The 22,872-nt window shown below is 40.5% G+C and overlaps 1 protein-coding gene across 4 annotated transcripts in view; it reads right to left on the bottom strand.

Moving 5' to 3' along the window:
* The window catches only part of LOC147012186 (pleckstrin homology domain-containing family G member 1-like), a 180,318-nt gene that overhangs the window by 85,124 nt on the left and 72,322 nt on the right, over positions 1 to 22,872 (bottom strand). Inside the window, exons 1-2 of one of the 4 annotated variants that reach the window (XM_085855997.1) lie at positions 19,816 to 22,859; positions 19,612 to 19,662 (exon numbers count right to left, since the gene is read on the bottom strand). The exons of 2 other annotated variants lie outside the window; for them this stretch is intronic. In XM_085855997.1, coding sequence (XP_085712123.1) covers positions 19,612 to 19,626 — 15 coding nt within the window. In that variant the 5' untranslated portion in view covers positions 19,627 to 19,662; positions 19,816 to 22,859. Of the gene's footprint in view, positions 1 to 19,611; positions 19,663 to 19,815; positions 22,860 to 22,872 lie in introns of those variants that run through there. One more of the 4 variants, XM_085855998.1, reaches the window with a different exon arrangement.

Below are 22,872 nucleotides of genomic sequence, written 5' to 3'. Positions count from 1 at the left end.
ACAGATAAAGCACTGGATAGATAATGTGGACAGATAATGCATTGGAGAGCTAATGCGGACAGATAAAGCACTGGAGAGATAATGTGGACATATAATGCACTGGAGAGATATTGCAGACAGATAAAGCACTGGAGAGATAATGCAGACAGATAAAGCACTGGAGAGATAATGCAGACAAATAAAGCATTGGAGAGATAATGCAGACAGATAAAGCATTGGAGAGACAATGCGGACAGATAAAGCATTCGAGAGACAATGCGGACAGATAAAGCATTGGAGAGATAATGCGAGCAGATAAAGCACTGGATAGATAATGTGGACAGATAATGCATTGGAGAGATAATGTGAACAGATAATTCATTGGAGAGATAATGTGGACAGATAAAGCATTGGAGGGATAATGCGGACAGATAAAGCATTGGAGATATAATGCAGACAGATAAAGCATTGGAGAGATAATGCGGACAGATAAAGCATTGGAGAGATAATGCGGACAGATAAAGCATTGGAGAGATAATGCAGACAGATAAAGCATTGGAGAGATAATGCAGACAGATAAAGCATTGGAGAGATAATGCGAGCAGATAAAGCATTGGAGATATAATGCAGACAGATAAAGCATTGGAGAGATAATGCAGACAGATAAAGCACTGGATAGATAATGTGGACAGACAATGCATTGGAGAGATAATCCGTACAGATAATGCATTGCAGAGTTAATGCGGACAGATAAAGCATTGGAGAGATAATGCGGACAGATAAAGCATTGGAGAGATAATGCGGACAGATAAAGCATTGGAGAGATAATGCAGACAGATAATGCACTGGATAGATAATGTGGAGAGACAATGCATTGGAGAGATAATGCAGACAGATAATGCACTGGATAGATAATGTGGAGAGACAATGCATTGGAGAGATAATGCAGACAGATAATGCACTGGATAGATAATGCAGACAGAAAATGCATTGGAGAGATAATGCAGACAGATAATGCATTGGAGAGATAATGCAGACAGATAAAGCACTGGAGAGATAATGCAGACAGATAAAGCATTGGAGAGATAATGCGGACAGATAAAGCATTGGAGAGACAATGCGGACAGATAAAGCATTGGAGAGACAATGCGGACAGATAAAGCATTGGAGAGATAATGCAGACAGATAAAGCACTGGATAGATAATGTGGACAGATAATGTATTGGAGAGATAATGCGGACAGATAAAGCATTGGAGAGATAATGCAGACAGATAAAGCATTGGATAGATAATGTGGACAGATAATGCATTGGAGAGATAATGCAGACAGATAATGCAGACAGATAAAGCATTGGAGAGATAATGTGGACAGAAAATGCATTGGAGAGATAATGCAGACAGATAAAGTACTGGATAGATAATGTGGACAGATAATGCATTGGAGAGATAATGCAGAGAGATAAAGCACTGGAGAGATAATGTGGACAGATAATGCATTGGAGAGATAATGCAGACAAATAAAGCACTGGATAGATAATGTGGACAGATAATGCAGGCAGATAAAGCATTGGAGAGATAATGTGAACAGATAAAGCATTGGAGAGCTAATGCGGACAGATAATGGATTGGAGTGATAATGCAGACAGATAATGCATTGGAGAGATAATGCAGAGAGATAAAGCACTTGAGAGATAATGTGGACAGAAAATGCATTGGAGAGATAATGCAGACAGATAAAGCACTGGATAGATAATGTGGACAGATAATGCAGACAGATAAAGCACTGGATAGATAATGTGGACAGATAATGCAGACAGATAAAGCATTGGAGAGATAATGTGAACAGATAAAGCATTGGAGAGCTAATGCGGACAGATAAAGCACTGGAGAGATAATGTGGACATATAATGCACTGGAGAGATATTGCAGACAGATAAAGCACTGGAGAGATAATGCAGACAGATAAAGCACTGGAGAGATAATGCAGACAAATAAAGCATTGGAGAGATAATGCAGACAGATAAAGCATTGGAGAGACAATGCGGACAGATAAAGCATTCGAGAGACAATGCGGACAGATAAAGCATTGGAGAGATAATGCGAGCAGATAAAGCACTGGATAGATAATGCAGACAGAAAATGCATTGGAGAGATAATGCAGACAGATAATGCATTGGAGAGATAATGCAGACAGATAAAGCACTGGAGAGATAATGCAGACAGATAAAGCATTGGAGAGATAATGCGGACAGATAAAGCATTGGAGAGACAATGCAGACAGATAAAGCACTGGATAGATAATGTGGACAGATAATGTATTGGAGAGATAATGCGGACAGATAAAGCATTGGAGAGATAATGCAGACAGATAAAGCATTGGATAGATAATGTGGACAGATAATGCATTGGAGAGATAATGCAGACAGATAATGCAGACAGATAAAGCATTGGAGAGATAATGTGGACAGATAATGCATTGGAGAGATAATGCAGACAGATAATGCAGACAGATAAAGCACTGGATGGATAATGTGGACAGATAATGCATTGGAGAGATAATGCAGACAGATAATGCATTGGAGAGATAATGCGGACAGATAAAGCACTTGAGAGACAATGTGGACAGATAATGCACTGGAGAGATAATGCAGACAGATAAAGCATTGGAGAGATAATGCAGACAGATAAAGCACTGGAGAGATAATGTGGACAGAAAATGCATTGGAGAGATAATGCAGACAGATAAAGCACTGGATAGATAATGTGGACAGATAATGCATTGGAGAGATAATGCAGACAGATAAAGCACTGGAGAGATAATGCAGACAGATAAAGCACTGGATGGATAATGTGGACAGATAAAGCACTGGATGGATAATGTGGACAGATAATGCATTGGAGAGATAATGCGGACAGATAATGCATTGGAGAGATAATGCGGACAGATAAAGCACTTGAGAGACAATGTGGACAGATAATGCACTGGAGAGATAATGCAGACAGATAAAGCATTGGAGAGATAATGCAGACAGATAAAGCACTGGAGAGATAATGCAGACAGATAAAGCACTGGAGAGATAATGTGGACAGAAAATGCATTGGAGAGATAATGCAGACAGATAAAGTACTGGATAGATAATGTGGACAGATAATGCATTGGAGAGATAATGCAGAGAGATAAAGCACTGGAGAGATAATGTGGACAGATAATGCATTGGAGAGATAATGCAGACAAATAAAGCACTGGATAGATAATGTGGACAGATAATGCAGGCAGATAAAGCATTGGAGAGATAATGCAGACAGATAAAGCACTGGATAGATAATGTGGACAGATAATGCAGACAGATAAAGCATTGGAGAGATAATGTGAACAGATAAAGCATTGGAGAGCTAATGCGGACAGATAATGGATTGGAGTGATAATGCAGACAGATAAAGCACTGGAGAGATAATGCAGACAGATAAAGCACTGGAGAGATAATGTGGACATATAATGCACTGGAGAGATATTGCAGACAGATAAAGCATTGGAGAGATAATGCAGACAGATAAAGCACTGGAGAGATAATGCAGACAAATAAAGCATTGGAGAGATAATGCAGACAAATAAAGCATTGGAGAGACAATGCGGACAGATAAAGCATTCGAGAGACAATGCGGACAGATAAAGCATTGGAGAGATAATGCGAGCAGATAAAGCACTGGATAGATAATGTGGACAGATAATGCATTGGAGAGATAATGCGGACAGATAAAGCATTGGAGAGATAATGCAGACAGATAAAGCATTGGAGAGATTATGTGGACAGATAATGCATTGGAGAGATAATGTGAACAGATAATTCATTGGAGAGATAATGCGGACAGATAAAGCATTGGAGGGATAATGCGGACAGATAAAGCATTGGAGATATAATGCAGACAGATAAAGCATTGGAGAGATAATGCGGACAGATAAAGCATTGGAGAGATAATGCAGACAGATAAAGCATTGGAGAGATTATGTGGACAGATAATGCATTGGAGAGATAATGCGAACAGATAAAGCTTTGGAGAGATAATGCGGACAGATAATGCGAACAGATAAAGCATTGGAGAGATAATGCAGACAGATAAAGCACTGGAGAGATAATGCAGACAGATAAAGCACTTGAGAGATAATGTGGACAGATAAAGCATTGGAGAGATAATGCAGACAGATAAAGCATTGGAGAGATAATGCAGACAGATAAAGCACTGGATAGATAATGTGGACAGATAATGCAGACAAATAAAGCATTGGAGAGATAATGTGAACAGATAAAGCATTGGAGAGCTAATACGGACAGATAATGCATTGGAGTGATAATGCAGACAGATAAAGCACTGGAGAGATAATGCAGACAGATAAAGCACTTGAGAGATAATGTGGACATATAATGCACTGGAGAGATAATGCAGACAGATAAAGCATTGGAGAGATAATGCAGACAGATAAAGCATTCGAGAGACAATGCGGACAGATAAAGCATTGGAGAGATAATGCGAGCAGATAAAGCATTGGAGATATAATGCAGACAGATAAAGCATTGGAGAGATAATGCGGACAGAAAAAGCATTGGAGAGATAATGCAGACAGATAAAGCACTGGATAGATAATGTGGACAGATAATGCATTGGAGAGATAATGCGTACAGATAATGCATTGCAGAGTTAATGCGGACAGATAAAGCATTGGAGAGATAATGCGGACAGATAAAGCATTGGAGAGATAATGCAGACAGATAATGCACTGGATAGATAATGTGGAGAGACAATGCATTGGAGAGATAATGCAGACAGATAATGCACTGGATAGATAATGTGGAGAGACAATGCATTGGAGAGATAATGCAGACAGATAATGCACTGGATAGATAATGCAGACAGAAAATGCATTGGAGAGATAATGCAGACAGATAATGCATTGGAGAGATAATGCAGACAGATAAAGCACTGGAGAGATAATGCAGACAGATAAAGCATTGGAGAGATAATGCGGACAGATAAAGCATTGGAGAGACAATGCGGACAGATAAAGCATTGGAGAGACAATGCGGACAGATAAAGCATTGGAGAGATAATGCAGACAGATAAAGCACTGGATAGATAATGTGGACAGATACTGTATTGGAGAGATAATGCGGACAGATAAAGCATTGGAGAGATAATGCAGACAGATAAAGCAGTGGATAGATAATGTGGACAGATAATGCATTGGAGAGATAATGCAGACAGATAATGCAGACAGATAAAGCATTGGAGAGATAATGCAGACAGATAAAGCACTGGATGGATAATGTGGACAGATAATGCATTGGAGAGATAATGCGGACAGATAATGCATTGGAGAGATAATGCGGACAGATAAAGCACTTGAGAGACAATGTGGACAGATAATGCACTGGAGAGATAATGCAGACAGATAAAGCATTGGAGAGATAATGCAGACAGATAAAGCACTGGAGAGATAATGTGGACAGAAAATGCATTGGAGAGATAATGCAGACAGATAAAGCACTGGATAGATAATGTGGACAGATAATGCATTGGAGAGATAATGCAGACAGATAAAGCACTGGAGAGATAATGCAGACAGATAAAGCACTGGATGGATAATGTGGACAGATAAAGCACTGGATGGATAATGTGGACAGATAATGCATTGGAGAGATAATGCGGACAGATAATGCATTGGAGAGATAATGCGGACAGATAAAGCATTGGAGAGATAATGCAGACAGATAAAGCACTGGAGAGATAATGTGGACAGAAAATGCATTGGAGAGATAATGCAGACAGATAAAGCACTGGATAGATAATGTGGACAGATAATGCATTGGAGAGATAATGTGGACAGATAAAGCATTGGAGTGATAATGCAGACAGATAAAGCACTGGAGAGATAATGCAGACAGATAAAGCACTGGAGAGATAATGTGGACAGATAATGCATTGGAGAGATAATGCAGACAGATAAAGCACTGGATAGATAATGTGGACAGATAATGCATTGGAGAGATAATGTGGACAGATAAAGCATTGGAGTGATAATGCAGACAGATAAAGCACTGGAGAGATAATGCAGACAGATAAAGCACTGGAGAGATAATGTGGACAGATAAAGCATTGGAGAGGTAATGCAGACAGATAAAGCACTGGAGAGATATTGCAGACAGATAAAGCATTGGAGAGATAATGCAGACAGATAAAGCACTGGAGAGATAATGCAGACAAATAAAGCATTGGAGAGATAATGCAGACAAATAAAGCATTGGAGAGACAATGCGGACAGATAAAGCATTCGAGAGATAATGCGAGCAGATAAAGCACTGGATAGATAATGTGGACAGATAATGCATTGGAGAGATAATGTGAACAGATAATTCATTGGAGAGATAATGCGGACAGATAAAGCATTGGAGGGATAATGCGGACAGATACAGCATTGGAGATATAATGCAGACAGATAAAGCATTGGAGAGATAATGCGGACAGATAAAGCATTGGAGAGATAATGCAGACAGATAAAGCATTGGAGAGATTATGTGGACAGATAATGCATTGGAGAGATAATGCGGACAGATAAAGCATTCGAGAGATAATGCGAGCAGATAAAGCACTGGATAGATAATGTGGACAGATAATGCATTGGAGAGATAATGTGAACAGATAATTCATTGGAGAGATAATGCGGACAGATAAAGCATTGGAGGGATAATGCGGACAGATACAGCATTGGAGATATAATGCAGACAAATAAAGCATTGGAGAGACAATGCGGACAGATAAAGCATTCGAGAGATAATGCGAGCAGATAAAGCACTGGATAGATAATGTGGACAGATAATGCATTGGAGAGATAATGTGAACAGATAATTCATTGGAGAGATAATGCGGACAGATAAAGCATTGGAGGGATAATGCGGACAGATACAGCATTGGAGATATAATGCAGACAGATAATGCATTGGAGAGATAATGCGAACAGATAAAGCTTTGGAGAGATAATGCGGACAGACAAAGCATTGGAGAGATAATGCAGACAGATAAAGCATTGGAGAGATTATGTGGACAGATAATGCATTGGAGAGATAATGCGAACAGATAAAGCATTGGAGAGATAATGCAGACAGACAAAGCACTGGAGAGATAATGCAGACAGATAAAGCACTTGAGAGATAATGTGGACAGATAAAGCATGGAAGAGATAATGCAGACAGATAAAGCATTGGAGAGATAATGCAGACAGATAAAGCACTGGATAGATAATGTGGACAGATAATGCAGACAAATAAAGCATTGGAGAGATAATGTGAACAGATAAAGCATTGGAGAGCTAATGCGGACAGATAATGCAGACAGATAAAGCACTTGAGAGATAATGTGGACATATAATGCACTGGAGAGATAATGCAGACAGATAAAGCATTGGAGAGATAATGCAGACAGATAAAGCATTGGAGAGATAATGCAGACAGATAAAGCATTGGAGAGATAATGCAGACAGATAAAGCACTGGATAGATAATGTGGACAGATAATGCATTGGAGAGATAATGCGAACAGATAATTCATTGGAGAGATAATGCGAACAGATAATTCATTGGAGAGATAATGCGGACAGATAAAGCATTGGAGGGATAATGCGGACAGATAAAGCATTGGAGATATAATGCAGACAGATAAAGCATTGGAGAGATAATGCGGACAGATAAAGCATTGGAGAGATAATGCAGACAGATAAAGCATTGGAGAGATTATGTGGACAGATAATGCATTGGAGAGATAATGCGAACAGATAAAGCATTGGAGAGATAATGCAGACAGATAAAGCACTGGAGAGATAATGCAGACAGATAAAGCACTGGAGAGATAATGCAGACAGATAAAGCACTTGAGAGATAATGTGGACAGATAAAGCATTGGAGAGATAATGTGGACAGATAATGCACTGGATAGATAATGTGGACAGATAAAGCTTTGGAGAGATAATGTGGACAGATAAAGCACTGGAGAGATAATGCAGACAGATAAAGCTTTGGAGAGATAATGTGGACAGATAAAGCACTGGAGAGATAATGCAGACAGATAAAGCACTTGAGATATAATGCAGACAGATAAAGCATTGGAGAGATAATGCGGACAGATAAAGCATTGGAGAGATAATGCAGACAGATAAAGCTTTGGAGAGATAATGCGGACAGATAATGCATTGGAGAGATAATGCGAACAGATAAAGCATTGGAGAGATAATGCAGACAGATAAAGTACTGGATAGATAATGCGGACAGATAAAGCACTGGAGAGATAATGCAGACAGATAAAGCACTGGAGAGATAATGCAGACAGATAAAGCATTGGAGAGATAATGCAGACAGATAAAGCATTGGAGAGCTCATGCGGACAGATAATGCATTGGTGAGATAATGCGAACAGATAAAGCATTGGAGTGATAATGCAGACAGATAATGTATTGGAGAGATAATGCAGACAGATAATGTATTGGAGAGATAATGCAGACAGATAAAGCACTGGAGAGATAATGCAGACAGATAAAGCACTGGATAGATAATGTGGACAGATAATGCATTGGAGAGATTATGCGGACAGATAAAGTACTTGAGAGATAATGTGGACAGATAATGCACTGGAGAGATAATGCAGACAGATAAAGCATTGGAGAGATAATGCAGACAAATAAAGCACTGGAGAGACAATGCAGACAGATAAAGCATTGGAGAGATTATGCAGACAGATAAAGCATTGGAGAGATTATGCGGACAGATAAAGCATTGGAGAGACAATGCGGACAGATAAAGCATTGGAGAGATAATGCTGACAGATAAAGCACTGGATAGATAATGTGGACAGATAATGCATTGGAGAGATAATGCGTACAGATAATGCATTGGAGAGATAATGCGGACAGATAAAGCATTGGAGAGATAATGCGGACAGATAAAGCATTGGAGAGATAATGCAGACAGATAATGCACTGGATAGATAATGTGGAGAGACAATGCATTGGAGAGATAATGCAGACAGATAATGCACAGCAGAGATAATGTGGACAGAAAATGCATTGGAGAGATAATGCAGACAGATAAAGCACTGGAGAGATAATGCAGACAGATAAAGCACTGGATAGATAATGTGGACAGATAATGCACTGCAGAGATAATGTAGACAGAAAATGCATTGGAGAGATAATGCAGACAGATAAAGCATTGGAGAGATAATGCAGACAGATAAAGCACTGGATAGATAATGTGGACAGATAATGCACTGCAGAGATAATGTGGGCAGAAAATGCATTGGAGAGATAATGCGGACAGATAAAGCATTGGAGTGATCATGCAGACAGATAAAGCATTGGAGAGATAATGCAGACAGATAAAGCACTGGAGAGATAATGCAGACAGATAAAGCATTGGAGAGATAATGCAGACAGATAAAGCATTGGATAGATAATGTGGACAGATAATGCATTGGAGAGATAATGTAGATAGATAAAGCACTGGAGAGATAATGCAGACAGATAAAGCACTGGATGGATAATGTGGACAGATAATGCATTGGAGAGATAATGCGGACAGATAATGCATTGGAGAGATAATGCGGACAGATAAAGCACTTGAGAGATAATTGGGACAGATAATGCACTGGAGAGATAATGCAGACAGATAAAGCATTGGAGAGATAATGCAGACAGATAAAGCATTGGAGAGCTCATGCGGACAGATAATGCATTGGTGAGATAATGCGAACAGATAAAGCATTGGAGTGATAATGCAGACAGATAATGTATTGGAGAGATAATGCAGACAGATAATGTATTGGAGAGATAATGCAGACAGATAAAGTATTGGAGAGATAATGCAGACAGATAAAGCACTGGAGAGATAATGCAGACAGATAAAGCACTGGATAGATAATGTGGACAGATAATGCATTGGAGAGATTATGCGGACAGATAAAGTACTTGAGAGATAATGTGGACAGATAATGCACTGGAGAGATAATGCAGACAGATAAAGCATTGGAGAGATAATGCAGACAAATAAAGCACTGGAGAGACAATGCAGACAGATAAAGCATTGGAGAGATTATGCAGACAGATAAAGCATTGGAGAGATTATGCGGACAGATAAAGCATTGGAGAGACAATGCGGACAGATAAAGCATTGGAGAGATAATGCTGACAGATAAAGCACTGGATAGATAATGTGGACAGATAATGCATTGGAGAGATAATGCGTACAGATAATGCATTGGAGAGATAATGCGGACAGATAAAGCATTGGAGAGATAATGCGGACAGATAAAGCATTGGAGAGATAATGCAGACAGATAATGCACTGGATAGATAATGTGGAGAGACAATGCATTGGAGAGATAATGCAGACAGATAATGCACAGCAGAGATAATGTGGACAGAAAATGCATTGGAGAGATAATGCAGACAGATAAAGCACTGGAGAGATAATGCAGACAGATAAAGCACTGGATAGATAATGTGGACAGATAATGCACTGCAGAGATAATGTAGACAGAAAATGCATTGGAGAGATAATGCAGACAGATAAAGCATTGGAGAGATAATGCAGACAGATAAAGCACTGGATAGATAATGTGGACAGATAATGCACTGCAGAGATAATGTGGGCAGAAAATGCATTGGAGAGATAATGCGGACAGATAAAGCATTGGAGTGATCATGCAGACAGATAAAGCATTGGAGAGATAATGCAGACAGATAAAGCACTGGAGAGATAATGCAGACAGATAAAGCATTGGAGAGATAATGCAGACAGATAAAGCATTGGATAGATAATGTGGACAGATAATGCATTGGAGAGATAATGTAGATAGATAAAGCACTGGAGAGATAATGCAGACAGATAAAGCACTGGATGGATAATGTGGACAGATAATGCATTGGAGAGATAATGCGGACAGATAATGCATTGGAGAGATAATGCGGACAGATAAAGCACTTGAGAGATAATGGGGACAGATAATGCACTGGAGAGATAATGCAGACAGATAAAGCATTGGAGAGATAATGCAGACAGATAAAGCACTGGATAGACAATGTGGACAGATAATGCATTGGAAAGATAATGCAGACAGATAAAGCACTGGATAGACAATGTGGACAGATCATGCATTGGAGAGAAATGCATTGGAGAGATAATGCAGATAGATAAAGCACTGTAGAGATAATGTGGACAGATAATGCATTGGAGAGATAATGAAGACAGATAAAGCACTGGATAGATAATGTGGACAGATCATGCATTGGAGAGATAATGCAGACAGACAAAGCACTGGATAGATAATGTGGACAGATAATGCATTGGAGAGATAATGCACAGATAAAGCACTGGAGAGATAATGTGGACAGATAATGCAGACAGACAAAGCACTGGATAGATAATGCAGACAGATAAAGCACCGGACAAATAAAGCACCAGACAGATAAAGCATAGAATAGATAATGCAGACAGATAAAGCACCGGACAGATAAAGCACCGGACAAATAATGTGGACAGATAATGCATAGGAGAGATAATGCAGACAGATAAAGCACTAGACAGATAAAGTACCAGACAGATAATACACCAGACAGACAAAGCACTGGATAGATAATGCAGACAGATAAAGCACCGGACAGATTAAGCACCGGACAGATAAAGCACCGGACAGATAAAACACTGGAGAGATCATGTGGACAGATAATGCATTGGAGAGATAATGCAGACAGATAAAGCACTAGACAGATAAAGCAGACAGATAAAGCACTGGACAGATAAAACAACGGACAGATAAAGCATTGGACAGATAATGTAGAGAGATAATGTGGACAGATAAAGTTGTAGTATGATCATACTGTCGTATGATCTGGAGCATTTATGTGAACATGGTTCAAGACATACAAATTACTCTCAGGGCCTTGGATTCAACTGTCTGTTCGGAGAGCAGTGAGACGAGAAGCGGCAGCACCAGCCCACAGTTGGGACATATACTCCACGACACTGTGAACAACACCTTGTACTAGGACAAAAGAATGTCCCAACCTGGAAGGCCCCAAGAATGACTAAAAATGGCTTTAGCCCTGTAGGTGAGCTTGAAGAGTGGGCCGGCCAAGGATAGATCATGGCAGAATTATCATCTTTCACATTTCTCACAATGAATCAATATGATGCTTTGTTTTACTGGGAAACTTCCATGATAAAAAAACAGAGATAATTTCACATTGGGCTGACAGGATGACCTGGAGGTACGCACACTCACTTCTAAGCTGTCCAGCCTGGGTTTGAATCCTGGCCCAGCTATAAACTGCCATCCTGGTGTTTCACAGGCAATGTGATTAATCAATGCGTCTGACGTCCGTCGGATGTAACTTAAACGGGTGTCCCATCTGCCACCATTCTTTGGTAGACGTTAAAGATCCCATGGTGTCCTACGTGAAGAGGAGGCGAGCTGTCGCCGGCACCTTAAACAAATTCCAAATTCCTGCCCTTAATGACTGCTGGGAAGGCAATGACAAACCACCCAGTATAACCTGTACCAAGAAACTGCTTCGGCAGTACCAACGCTCTCTAACAGAGTATGTTACATGAGAATCAGAAGAACTAGCATGGTACCTGTCTCCGACGAGTTCGTAGGTACCTCACCTGAAACAATTTTTTGGAGTGTGTATTGGTTGAAACGGAAATTCAATGCAAAGTGATGATGTGGACCATGACACGTGGTAGAAGGTGTCCGCTCAGAAGAAGAAACAACGTTAGTGATTGAAAAAAAAAAATACATACATACATATAATTATATATGTATATTTTTTTCATCCATCCATTGGGACCATACTCTGTGCGGAGCGTTGTTGCTGCATCAGCAGTCTCCTTGGTTATTGGGCATAATCCTGGACAGGTCACTACTCTGACGCAGGATACCAGCGAGCTGGCACTCGTTTTGCCAACCTCAGAAGGATGACAGGCCTGGTCAACCCCACCTGGTATTAATTCAACAGCCAAGCAGGATTTGAATTCAGGTCTCTGGGATCCCAAGCCTACGACTCTCGCCATTAAGCCAACACCAGGCATATAATATACATATGTATGTATGTATATACCGGGCGTAGTGGCGTGCGCCTGTAATCCGGCTACTCGGAGGCTTGGGTTGGAGGATCGCTTGAGGACGGGCACTCTGTGCTGGGCCGTGCTATGAGAGGGTGTAGGGCAGCCCGGAATCGTGGCAAAACCCAATCCTTATCCCTGTGTCGTAAGAGGCGACCAGGGTTGCGTCAGGAAGGGCATCCGGCGTAAAACCTGTGCCAAATCAGCATGCGGATCATAACCGATGATCCGCTGTGGCGACCCTTAACAGGAGCAGCTGAAAGAAGAACAACATGTATGTATGTATGTATGTATGTATGTATATGTATATAGATGTATATATATATATATATATATATATATATATATATATATATATATATATATATATATTCTGTTAAACAGATGATGTCTGGTGTATCAGCAACAACCTGGGATGAGAGATCTGTCAGGTTAGAGAGGAGATAGCGGATGTTTGCGGTCCACACAGTTGGAGATATGGGGGGGGAGGCATTGGGGTGGTGCAGGATGAGGCTTGGGGGGTGGGATGACGGTGAAGTTTTGAGTGTGTGGGGTGCGGGGGAAGGTTTGAGTGTGTGGAGTGCGGGGGATGGTTTGAGTGTGTGGGGTGCGGGGAAGGTTTGAGTGTGGGGGTGCGGGGGAAGGTTTGAGTGTGGGGTGCGGGGGAAGGTTTGAGTGTGTGGGGTGCGGGGGTAGGTTTGAATGTGTGGGGTGCGGGGGAAGGTTTGAATGTGTGGGGTGCGGGGGAAGGTTTGAGTGTGTGGGGTGCGGGGGAAAGTTTGAGTGTGTGGGGTGCGGGGGAAAGTTTGAGTGTGTGGGGTGCGGGGGAAGGTTTGAGTGTGTGGGGGAAGGTTTGAGTGTGTGGGGTACAGGGGAAGGTTTGAGTGTGTGGGGGAAGGTTTGAGTGTGTGGGGTGTGGAGGAAGATTTGAGTGTGGTGTGTGGGTGAAGGTTTGACTGTGTGGGATGTGGGGGGAAGGTTTTAGAGGGTGATCTGAGGGACAAGCATTTAGGGGGGGAGGGATGAGGATGGATGCAGAAAGATGGGACATGAAGCTTTGAGGGGGTGGGGTGGGGGTGGATGTTATTCCTGATTCCATATTCCCAACTTTGACAGAGATAAAGATCATGGAATGGGAGATCAGATCGCGTGTTAAACACATTGGTAAACGCTGCATTGTATGAGCGGGAGTAAGGGGAGAGGGGGGGGGGAGGAGATTTCCCACTAGAAAGGCAAAAAGAGATGAATGACTGATTGATGACTATGAAAAAAAGTCATTTTCAAAAACAACTTTGGAACACCAACTTAATTATCAAGTATAATTTATAGCATCCTCAAATTCAAATGCTGGTTGGTGATCATGGTCATTTCAGTTTTTATGACCTCATTCAATTCAATGCTTCTTCACAATGATTCGCGCATATAAATCAGCAATAGCTAAAAGTTTGAAAGTGCCTTTCCTGAACAAGCCTGAGAGTGTTGTTCGGGTTGACAGGATGGTCTAGACTCTAGAGGTACACACAATTGCCTCTAAGCTGTCGAGCCTGGGTTCGAATCCTGAACCAGCTATAAACTGTCATCCTGGTATTTCATCAATGTGTGTGCCATCCTTTGGATGGATGTTAAATGGGCATCCCCTCTGCCAGCATTTGTTGGTGGATGTTAAAGATCCCATGGTGTCCCTCATCAAGAGTAGGTAAGCTATCACCAGCACCCTGAACAAATTACAAATTCCTGTCCTAACCGGCAGAGGGCATTGCATCAGCAGCACAGTCACACCCTCAGCCAATGATGCTACCCCACGGTCTTGTGCTGCATACGAACAAAGAACGAAGAGGGTTGTTCATCGAGTTTAGACCAGCAGTCATAGGTTGCGACAGAAATTTGATATTTTTTTTTTTGGTCATTTTCAAAGTGCTGCACATTTTACATCGTCATAAACACACACTCCTAGCAATTACTAGATATTGATGCAAAATACATCATGCACAATTGCACGTGCAACCTTCTCGAAACAGATAGCAATCAGGCAGGCGACTGAAACAGAACCTTTTTCCCGGAAAGGAAAAATAAAGTGTTTTTAAATACACGCCGAGCTGAGCTGCCTGATGATGTGCCCAACTGTAAATAGCTGAAACACAGAGTGACCGTAAATTGCATGCGGCCCGTAAACAGTCATTCCCTGAGCACCGCAACCTCCGTAAACCCTGAGTATGTAAGTGGCTGGATGTTATGCTTCCGAGAAACAATTTGGATACAAATCTCGTTTTGTTTATTCCAAGGAAGCCTGATGCTTGCTCAAAAACATGTAACACTGCACATTCTTCGGAGTCGACACTATCTCCAAACATTTTCATGCCATCGCTGACCGTTTTCACAAGAATGGCTGTGTGTTATAGGGAGCATGGAGAGACTTCTCATTGACAAGTTTCTACCTCTCCAAGGGCTCAATGAGGGCTGTACATGTCAAAAACGAATCATAATACATCGGTCAGAAAATGTATGCTTACCATGTGCGGCTTGGCAAATGCATCTCGGCAAAAAAATACAAAGACATACACAACAGCGATGTAGCGGTCCACAAATGTGACATCAAGTCCTGAATATGCTGAAATGTGTCCTTCTTTCATAAGCTCGGCACAAGGCTGCGGGGAGCATCATTGGCTGAGGGCATGTGTCACTGATACAATGCCCCCTGTAGGTTAGGGCAGAAATTTGGAATTTGTTCAGGGTGCCGGTGACGGCTTGCCGAGTCTTCGCGAGGGACACTGTGGGATCTTTAACCGTGGGATCAACAACTGATGTTAACAGAGAGGAAGCTTTGTTTAACGTCCAACCGAGGGACGGCACACATTTTGATGCCTTGCCCTGCCTGCGAGACACCAGGAATACGGTTTGTAGCTGGTCTGACATTCAAATCCAGGATAGACAGCTTAGAGGTGAGTGTGCGTATCTCCAGGTCTAGGCCGTCCTGCCAGCTCAATGTGTCCAACGAAGGCTAATTATTATCAGACTTTTAATGGGAACAATTTCTACTGAATACTTCAGACTCAATATATGGAATACTTCATCTTAAGGTCTGATTTTTTTTTTTAATGTTATGTGATCTCCCAATGGACACTTGTCATTTATAAAGGTGACCATGGCGGTTATGAATAAATAAATAAAACTAGGAAGTATCCAAAGTGATGTCCGCATCAAGAAATATCATTTGCTTTCAGAGCTTAGGATGACAACGGATAGCAAAATAAGTTATTTGGTGCCAAGACCACACCGTATGCATATTATGATGGAAATCTGGTGGATTAATTGTGGATGAAATTCCGGTAGTGTCCTATAAGACCCACAAGTATGTTTGTCTATTATGTCAGCCTGCTACTGTAGTAGATAGTAGAAAAATCATGCAAATTATGATACAAGCATCAAAATTGGCATTTCTGATCAAATCTGCCCGATTGGCCATTTGAAAATCCAATTTTTTCAAAATTTGGATTTTCAAATGGCCAATCAGGCAGATTTGATTAGAATCCCCTGGAGAACAAATGTGCCAAATTTGATGCTTGTATCATCATTTGCACGATTCCTCTCAAAAATTGCTGTTATCTGGCCCACTATGCTTCAAGCTGAATAACTTTTGGTTTACAACTGTTAATTGTCCTGATTGACCTCTGAAACTGTTGCGGGGGCCTAAGACAGGTTTGGACGTGGCAGCAACACTGGGTTTACAATGGCACCAAGCCCAACGCAAAAGGGGCCCATAACGAGCAAAAGTGTTTTATAAGTGTACAATTCACAATACATTTCAATAAACATATACATAAATATATATATATATATATATATATATATATATATATATATATATATATATATATATATATATATATATGTATATATGTGTACTAGCGGGGTATGCTTGCACATTGAAAGCCATAACAAACTGTCCTTCCCCATTGTCTCAGGTCACTCACCTGTATTTGATTCTTCATTTGTTTATTTATTTGTTTGTTTTTATTTATGCTTTCATTAACAGATGCTTTCTGACACTTTTGTGACTTTTCCTGGTGTATTGGCTTTGATGTCGGTCAACACATAAAATTACCGTGCTTCCCCATTGTCTTGGGTCGCTCACCTGCATTAGATTTTTCATTTATTTATTTTCATTTATTTATTTTCATTTACGGATGCTTTCTGACGGTTCTGTGATTTTTTTTTCCCCTGGTGTATTGGCTTCGATGTCCATTGGCACGCAAAATTTCAGCTTTCTATGTCACCCGGAGGGTACCAATCTTCAATATCAGTCAGCGTCAGTGTCAGTGAGTCAGTGGTTAGAATGAGCTTAATATGTTAGACATGTTTGCAAAAGAACCCATCGCTTTGCTGATGTATTTAATCAAAAGGAATGCTCTACTTCACAAACAATCTTGTCCGTTCAATCTAATATAATTTGCCTGAGGTTATCTTCCATCTGCTTGGAAGTCAGCTCACATCACCTTCATCAACCATTCTTGCTGCTTATCTATGGAATCGGTAAAAAAAAAATCATTTCCACTCTGCTGTGAAGCTTCCTGTTGGATTATATGGTTTAAATGTCCACTTAAAATGAGTGAAATGAAACATTTTGAAATTTTCGAATTATTTTCATTCAGATGTCAACATCACCGTAATGCACATTGTTACTTTGTTCAAACTATATTTATAATCAGAAGATTTGTAATACCAGCTGCCACCGGGGGTGCTATACGATACACATTTACATCGAGAGAATTGTGGTGTTTCCCCCACCTTTAACCCCCATCCCCCCCCCCCCCGATACGCAATGCCAACCGAAACCAAACTGGGGGAACCCTTAGGCAACATGCAATATTTGGTTTGATTCGGTTCAGTAGACTTTGAAACATATTTAAACAGTCACTTTTATAGTTTTGATATATAATGAAATTTTTTTTAACTATTTTTATATATATATATATATATATATATATATATATATATATATATATATATATATATATATATATATATATATATATATATATATATACACACACAAATAGGGGTCACGTCTTGGTGCCAGGCCCAACAAAAGGTCAATGTGGCCCAATGTGGCAGGGACTGTTCATTGTTTAGAATCGATGCAGCACTCCACAACAGAAAGGTTTACTCACAATTCGCATCTCTACTCCTACTTCATTAATGATCCCAATTATTCCCACCTTTTTGAAGGACATGTCTTTGACCCAAATCTTTCACAAACCGGCTTGGCCACATCTGCTGTTTGACGGAAAATGGCACGAATTTGGAATTTATGTTTGATGTTTGAGAATTCCGGTGATAACTCACCGACGCTTTGTGAAGGACGTTCTGGAATCATGAACATCCACCAACTAATGATGACAGACGAGACACTCAGTTTAATGTCCATCCGAAGGACAGCTCACACATGGAGGCCTTGTCCCATTTGAAACTCCAGGATGACAGTTTAAAGCTCGGACAAGATTCAAACCCAGAAGTGAGTGTGCATACCTCAAAGTTATCTCCAAGTATATATATATATATATATTAAAATCAGGGTACATTTCCAAAGAGTGTTGTGTGTTAAGATTTGCAGAGAATTTCAACAGGGTGATGGATTTTCATTGCATTTCCCCACAACATGCCACAATCTCAAATCTGGATGTGTTGGACCATGGTATCTACCTGCATGCCTATTTTTAAGAGGATTGACTCAGAAATGAAAGAAACAGGACACGATATCACTCCTCCTTGTCGGAGGGGCAACACAACAATCACCATCAGTACACAAATATTAATAATAACAATAATGAATATCAATATCCCATTCTGATGTCCATACCTTCCCACGGCATTGGTATTGCCATAACAGTCTGACACTAGGGTATACACTGTGTGGTTTACCATCTCTTCACCCAGTTGTCGTCAGAGCAGGAATATGGAGTTTGCCATGGTGTGAGGGAGGCTGCCAGCACGTCATGAGAGACCAAGACGAAGGCATCTTCAATGTTCATCAGCAAATACCAGGCGATAAAACACCCAACTTAACACGTTCTATCCAAACTATGATGTACTCAATGATGCCACCCACACTCTGCCTGCCGAGCACCAGGATGACCATTTCGAGGGTGGTTGGGGATCGAACCCACACTAAACAGCTCAGAAGTGAATACGCCAACTCCGAGGTATCTTGCCCGCGAAAACAACCTTGTTGTCATATTTACAATATTAATTTTGTAATTATGGGCCAAATAAAAAAAAAAACTGCGTGCAGTGTATGACGTCATCAAACCGAAAAGCAAGGAACCCAAAGAGTTAAAAAGCAAAGATGTCGTCATCAGGAGGAACCTGGATAGGATTCAGGTTTCAGCCGCTACTGGGCAACCCTCAAACCCAACCAACTGTTTGGGTGTGTGTGTGTGTGTGTGTGTGTGTGTGTGTGTAATACGCATTACTTTTGATGACGTCATTCTTTGCCTTTGTTTCAATCAACGATAGTTTCTTATCTGCATCAGGTTTACGAAGGGAAAAAAAAAATCGTTATCGTCCATATATTAGGTACTTTTTATAATAAATTTTGATTTCCCAGAACAACATAAATTGAAAGAGTTGATACAAATCCAATGATAACAAAAAAGTGTCATCATAACATCACTTACCAAAATGAAGTGAACATGTTCAGATGATCTTGACGACTCACACGCAGCTAGTAGGTTTACATTTAATACAAAGATCTTTTTCAGTTGATTATTCTGATATTCCAACACAAACTACTAGTAAGTGCGCCGGAGCACTCTGCATCACCTGCTTCGTGTAGGAGTATCTTTTAACGAACTCATAATTGCAGGCTTGACCCGCCGTTTGTGACGTAACGTCCTGTCACTTGACCGAGGATTAACGGCACTCCTCAGAGATAGCATCAGCAATGGAAAGGGAAACCTACTTAAGATGGAAAATAAACATTTCCAACACTGAGCTTGCACATCCATTCTCAGATTGATAATGGCACATAATTATAAATGCTTTTGAAACTTTTAGATCAGCTAAGATATGGTCAGAGAAACGGTGGGATGTAATATTTGTGGGACAATATATACGTAGACATGCAACCAACATGGACACACGAAGGGACGTTTGTCCATCATGCCTCTGCTTCGTCAACACCACGTTACGTCAAATCTACCAGACTTAATTTCACGGGAGAGAAAATGGGACAAGCACAAGAGATCATCAGAATGTTTATACAGTACTTATAGAAAGTGTACACCCCCTCTTCAACATTTTCACCTTTTGTTGCCTTATAACCTGGAATTAAATTGCATTAAATCAGACTTTTCCACCTTTATTTACACATCATAACCCACCACTTCCAAGTGAAAAACAAATTCTACAAATTTCAGAAAATTAATTAAAAATACAAAACTAGAATATCTTTGTTAGATAAGTGTTTACTTTCCTTATAATAGCATTTGTAAATTAGTTCAGGTTTCACCAATCACCTTCAAAATCACACACCAAGTTAATTAACCTCCACCTGTATTAAATTGTAGTGATTCTGATTATTACAGAATAAAATCAGCTGTTCCTGTAGGTGTTTTTTCTGTTTGGTTGTGCATTTCACAACAAAGACTCAACCAAGAGCACTAAAGAGCTTTCAAAAGACCTCCGGGATAAAGTTGTGGAAAGGCACAGATCAGGCAATATCAATATGGAAAGGCAATATCAAAAAATATTTCAAAGGCCTTGAATATAAACCATCCTTGGGAATATTACTAAAAAATGAACTACAGTTGGAAGTGACAATCCTCAAAAGAGCCCTTGCAACAAAACTTTGAGAACAAAACTTCACACCTTGGTCCGTGATTCGTGAACCACCTCACCAAAACGGAGGTGGATACTTCGAGACCTATGTTTGACTCCGATCCACCTTCTGAAACCCGCATATGAAGATAACAACCAATAACACACACACACACACACACACACACACACACACACACACTCACACACACACACACACACACACACACACACACACACACTCACACACACACACACACACACACACACACACACACACACACTTTGAGACCTGGGAGAACTTCGTTCTACCTTCTGAAACTCGCTTTAGATACCTGTCTACCTGGAAAAGGTCTGCCTTGTAGATGCAGTGACCTTTGCACCTCTCCGGTTGGCTCACTCCGAATCTGATTCCTACATGTAACAGACCATCACATTGTTTTGTTTCAACCTTCACTGTTATTCCATGCAGAATCATTTTGATGAGACGGTTGGAACCGTAATTAATGTTCCACCGCATGTCTGCCTTCCGTTCCTCTCACCTCACACTATCTTTCTTTCCCCCACCCCTCCTCACTCCTCCTCCTCTCTTCTTTTCCCTCCACCTCTTCACTCTCCCCACTCTCTCTCTTCTTCCTTCTTTTTCTCCCTCCCCTTTTAGTATACCATCAGCGAAGCAACGGTGGTATTTGCTAGTATGCAATAAAGGTAAACTAGAAAGGCATGCAGTAGAGCACATACCTCCGCCAGGCTAAACAGTTTACGTTTTGTATCCCAATAATTAGCCGGATCTGGATTCAGACATGAACTAAAATTTAACTGGCTTGTTCTCCTCACCTAATAAACTCATCTACCAAGTTTCATCCAAATCCGTGTCGAAGTTTTTGAGATTGTGCTATATATCGTTTTAGTTACATCACTCAAAGGTAAAGATCACTTAAAAGAAAAAAAAAATCGGATTCGGATCTTCACTAAAATCGAATCATTTCGACCACGTCACATCCCCAACCTCTCGAGCAAATTTCGTCGAAATCTGTCCCCTACTTTTTGAGATATCCTGTTCACAAACAGACAAACAAACAGGTGTGTAAACATAACCTCCATCCACCTTCGGTGGCGGAGGTAACAAACAAGAAAGATGTTGTGCATAGCACGATCCTTGCGACATCCAAATAAACAATAGTTTCCATGGAAACTGCAGTTTAGTAATTTGGAAAATTTGACCTCTCAAGTGTTTTACATGATGGGAAATGTTGTGCAACACAAATTTTGTTGATACCTTTTCTAATTGTGGCCTTATAGGTGTTTTACGTGTTTTGGATGGCACTGACCTTGACCTTTGGCTAATTTTGACCAGATTTTATCCACAAACACGACACACACCTACAAATATGCTGTGTAAATTTCAATCTGCTATCTTGAAAATTTCCTGAGGTTTGGCAATAATAAAAATCACAAAAAGATCCCATTTCAATATAACTAGTGCATGCCCATACGTGCTTGCTAGTACGTGTGTGGCCGTACGTGCGTGGCCGTATATGCAACAAAAAAACTTTCAACCCGCGTGTCACAAACAACAACCACACAGGCCGTTCCTTCGCTCTCGCGTACCCTACGTGCGTCGCCGTACGTGCGTGGCCGTACGTGCAAAAAAAAAAAAAACTTTCAAACAACCACACAGGCCGTTCCTTCGCTCTCGTAAACGACGACTGGATTGGGGCATTGTGTTTATCTATAAATGCGGATAAGAAATCGAGAAATTATTAGAATACAGTACATCATCACGATCCAAAAGTAGTGCATGCTCCTACGGAATGTTCACATGCATTCCACAAATTATCGCTTGCATTGAAGTAACAACTGCTGTGATACTTACACACACAGAGTTAATTAAAATCCAAATTAAAATCGAGGTT

Source organism: Eptatretus burgeri, chromosome 15, assembly GCF_056783735.1.
Source record: "Eptatretus burgeri isolate ZD-2024b chromosome 15, Ebu_testis_v1, whole genome shotgun sequence".
Taxonomy (NCBI): domain Eukaryota; kingdom Metazoa; phylum Chordata; class Myxini; order Myxiniformes; family Myxinidae; genus Eptatretus; species Eptatretus burgeri.
Note: the sequence above shows the minus strand (reverse complement) of the source record. Positions and strands in the feature narration are given on the sequence as shown.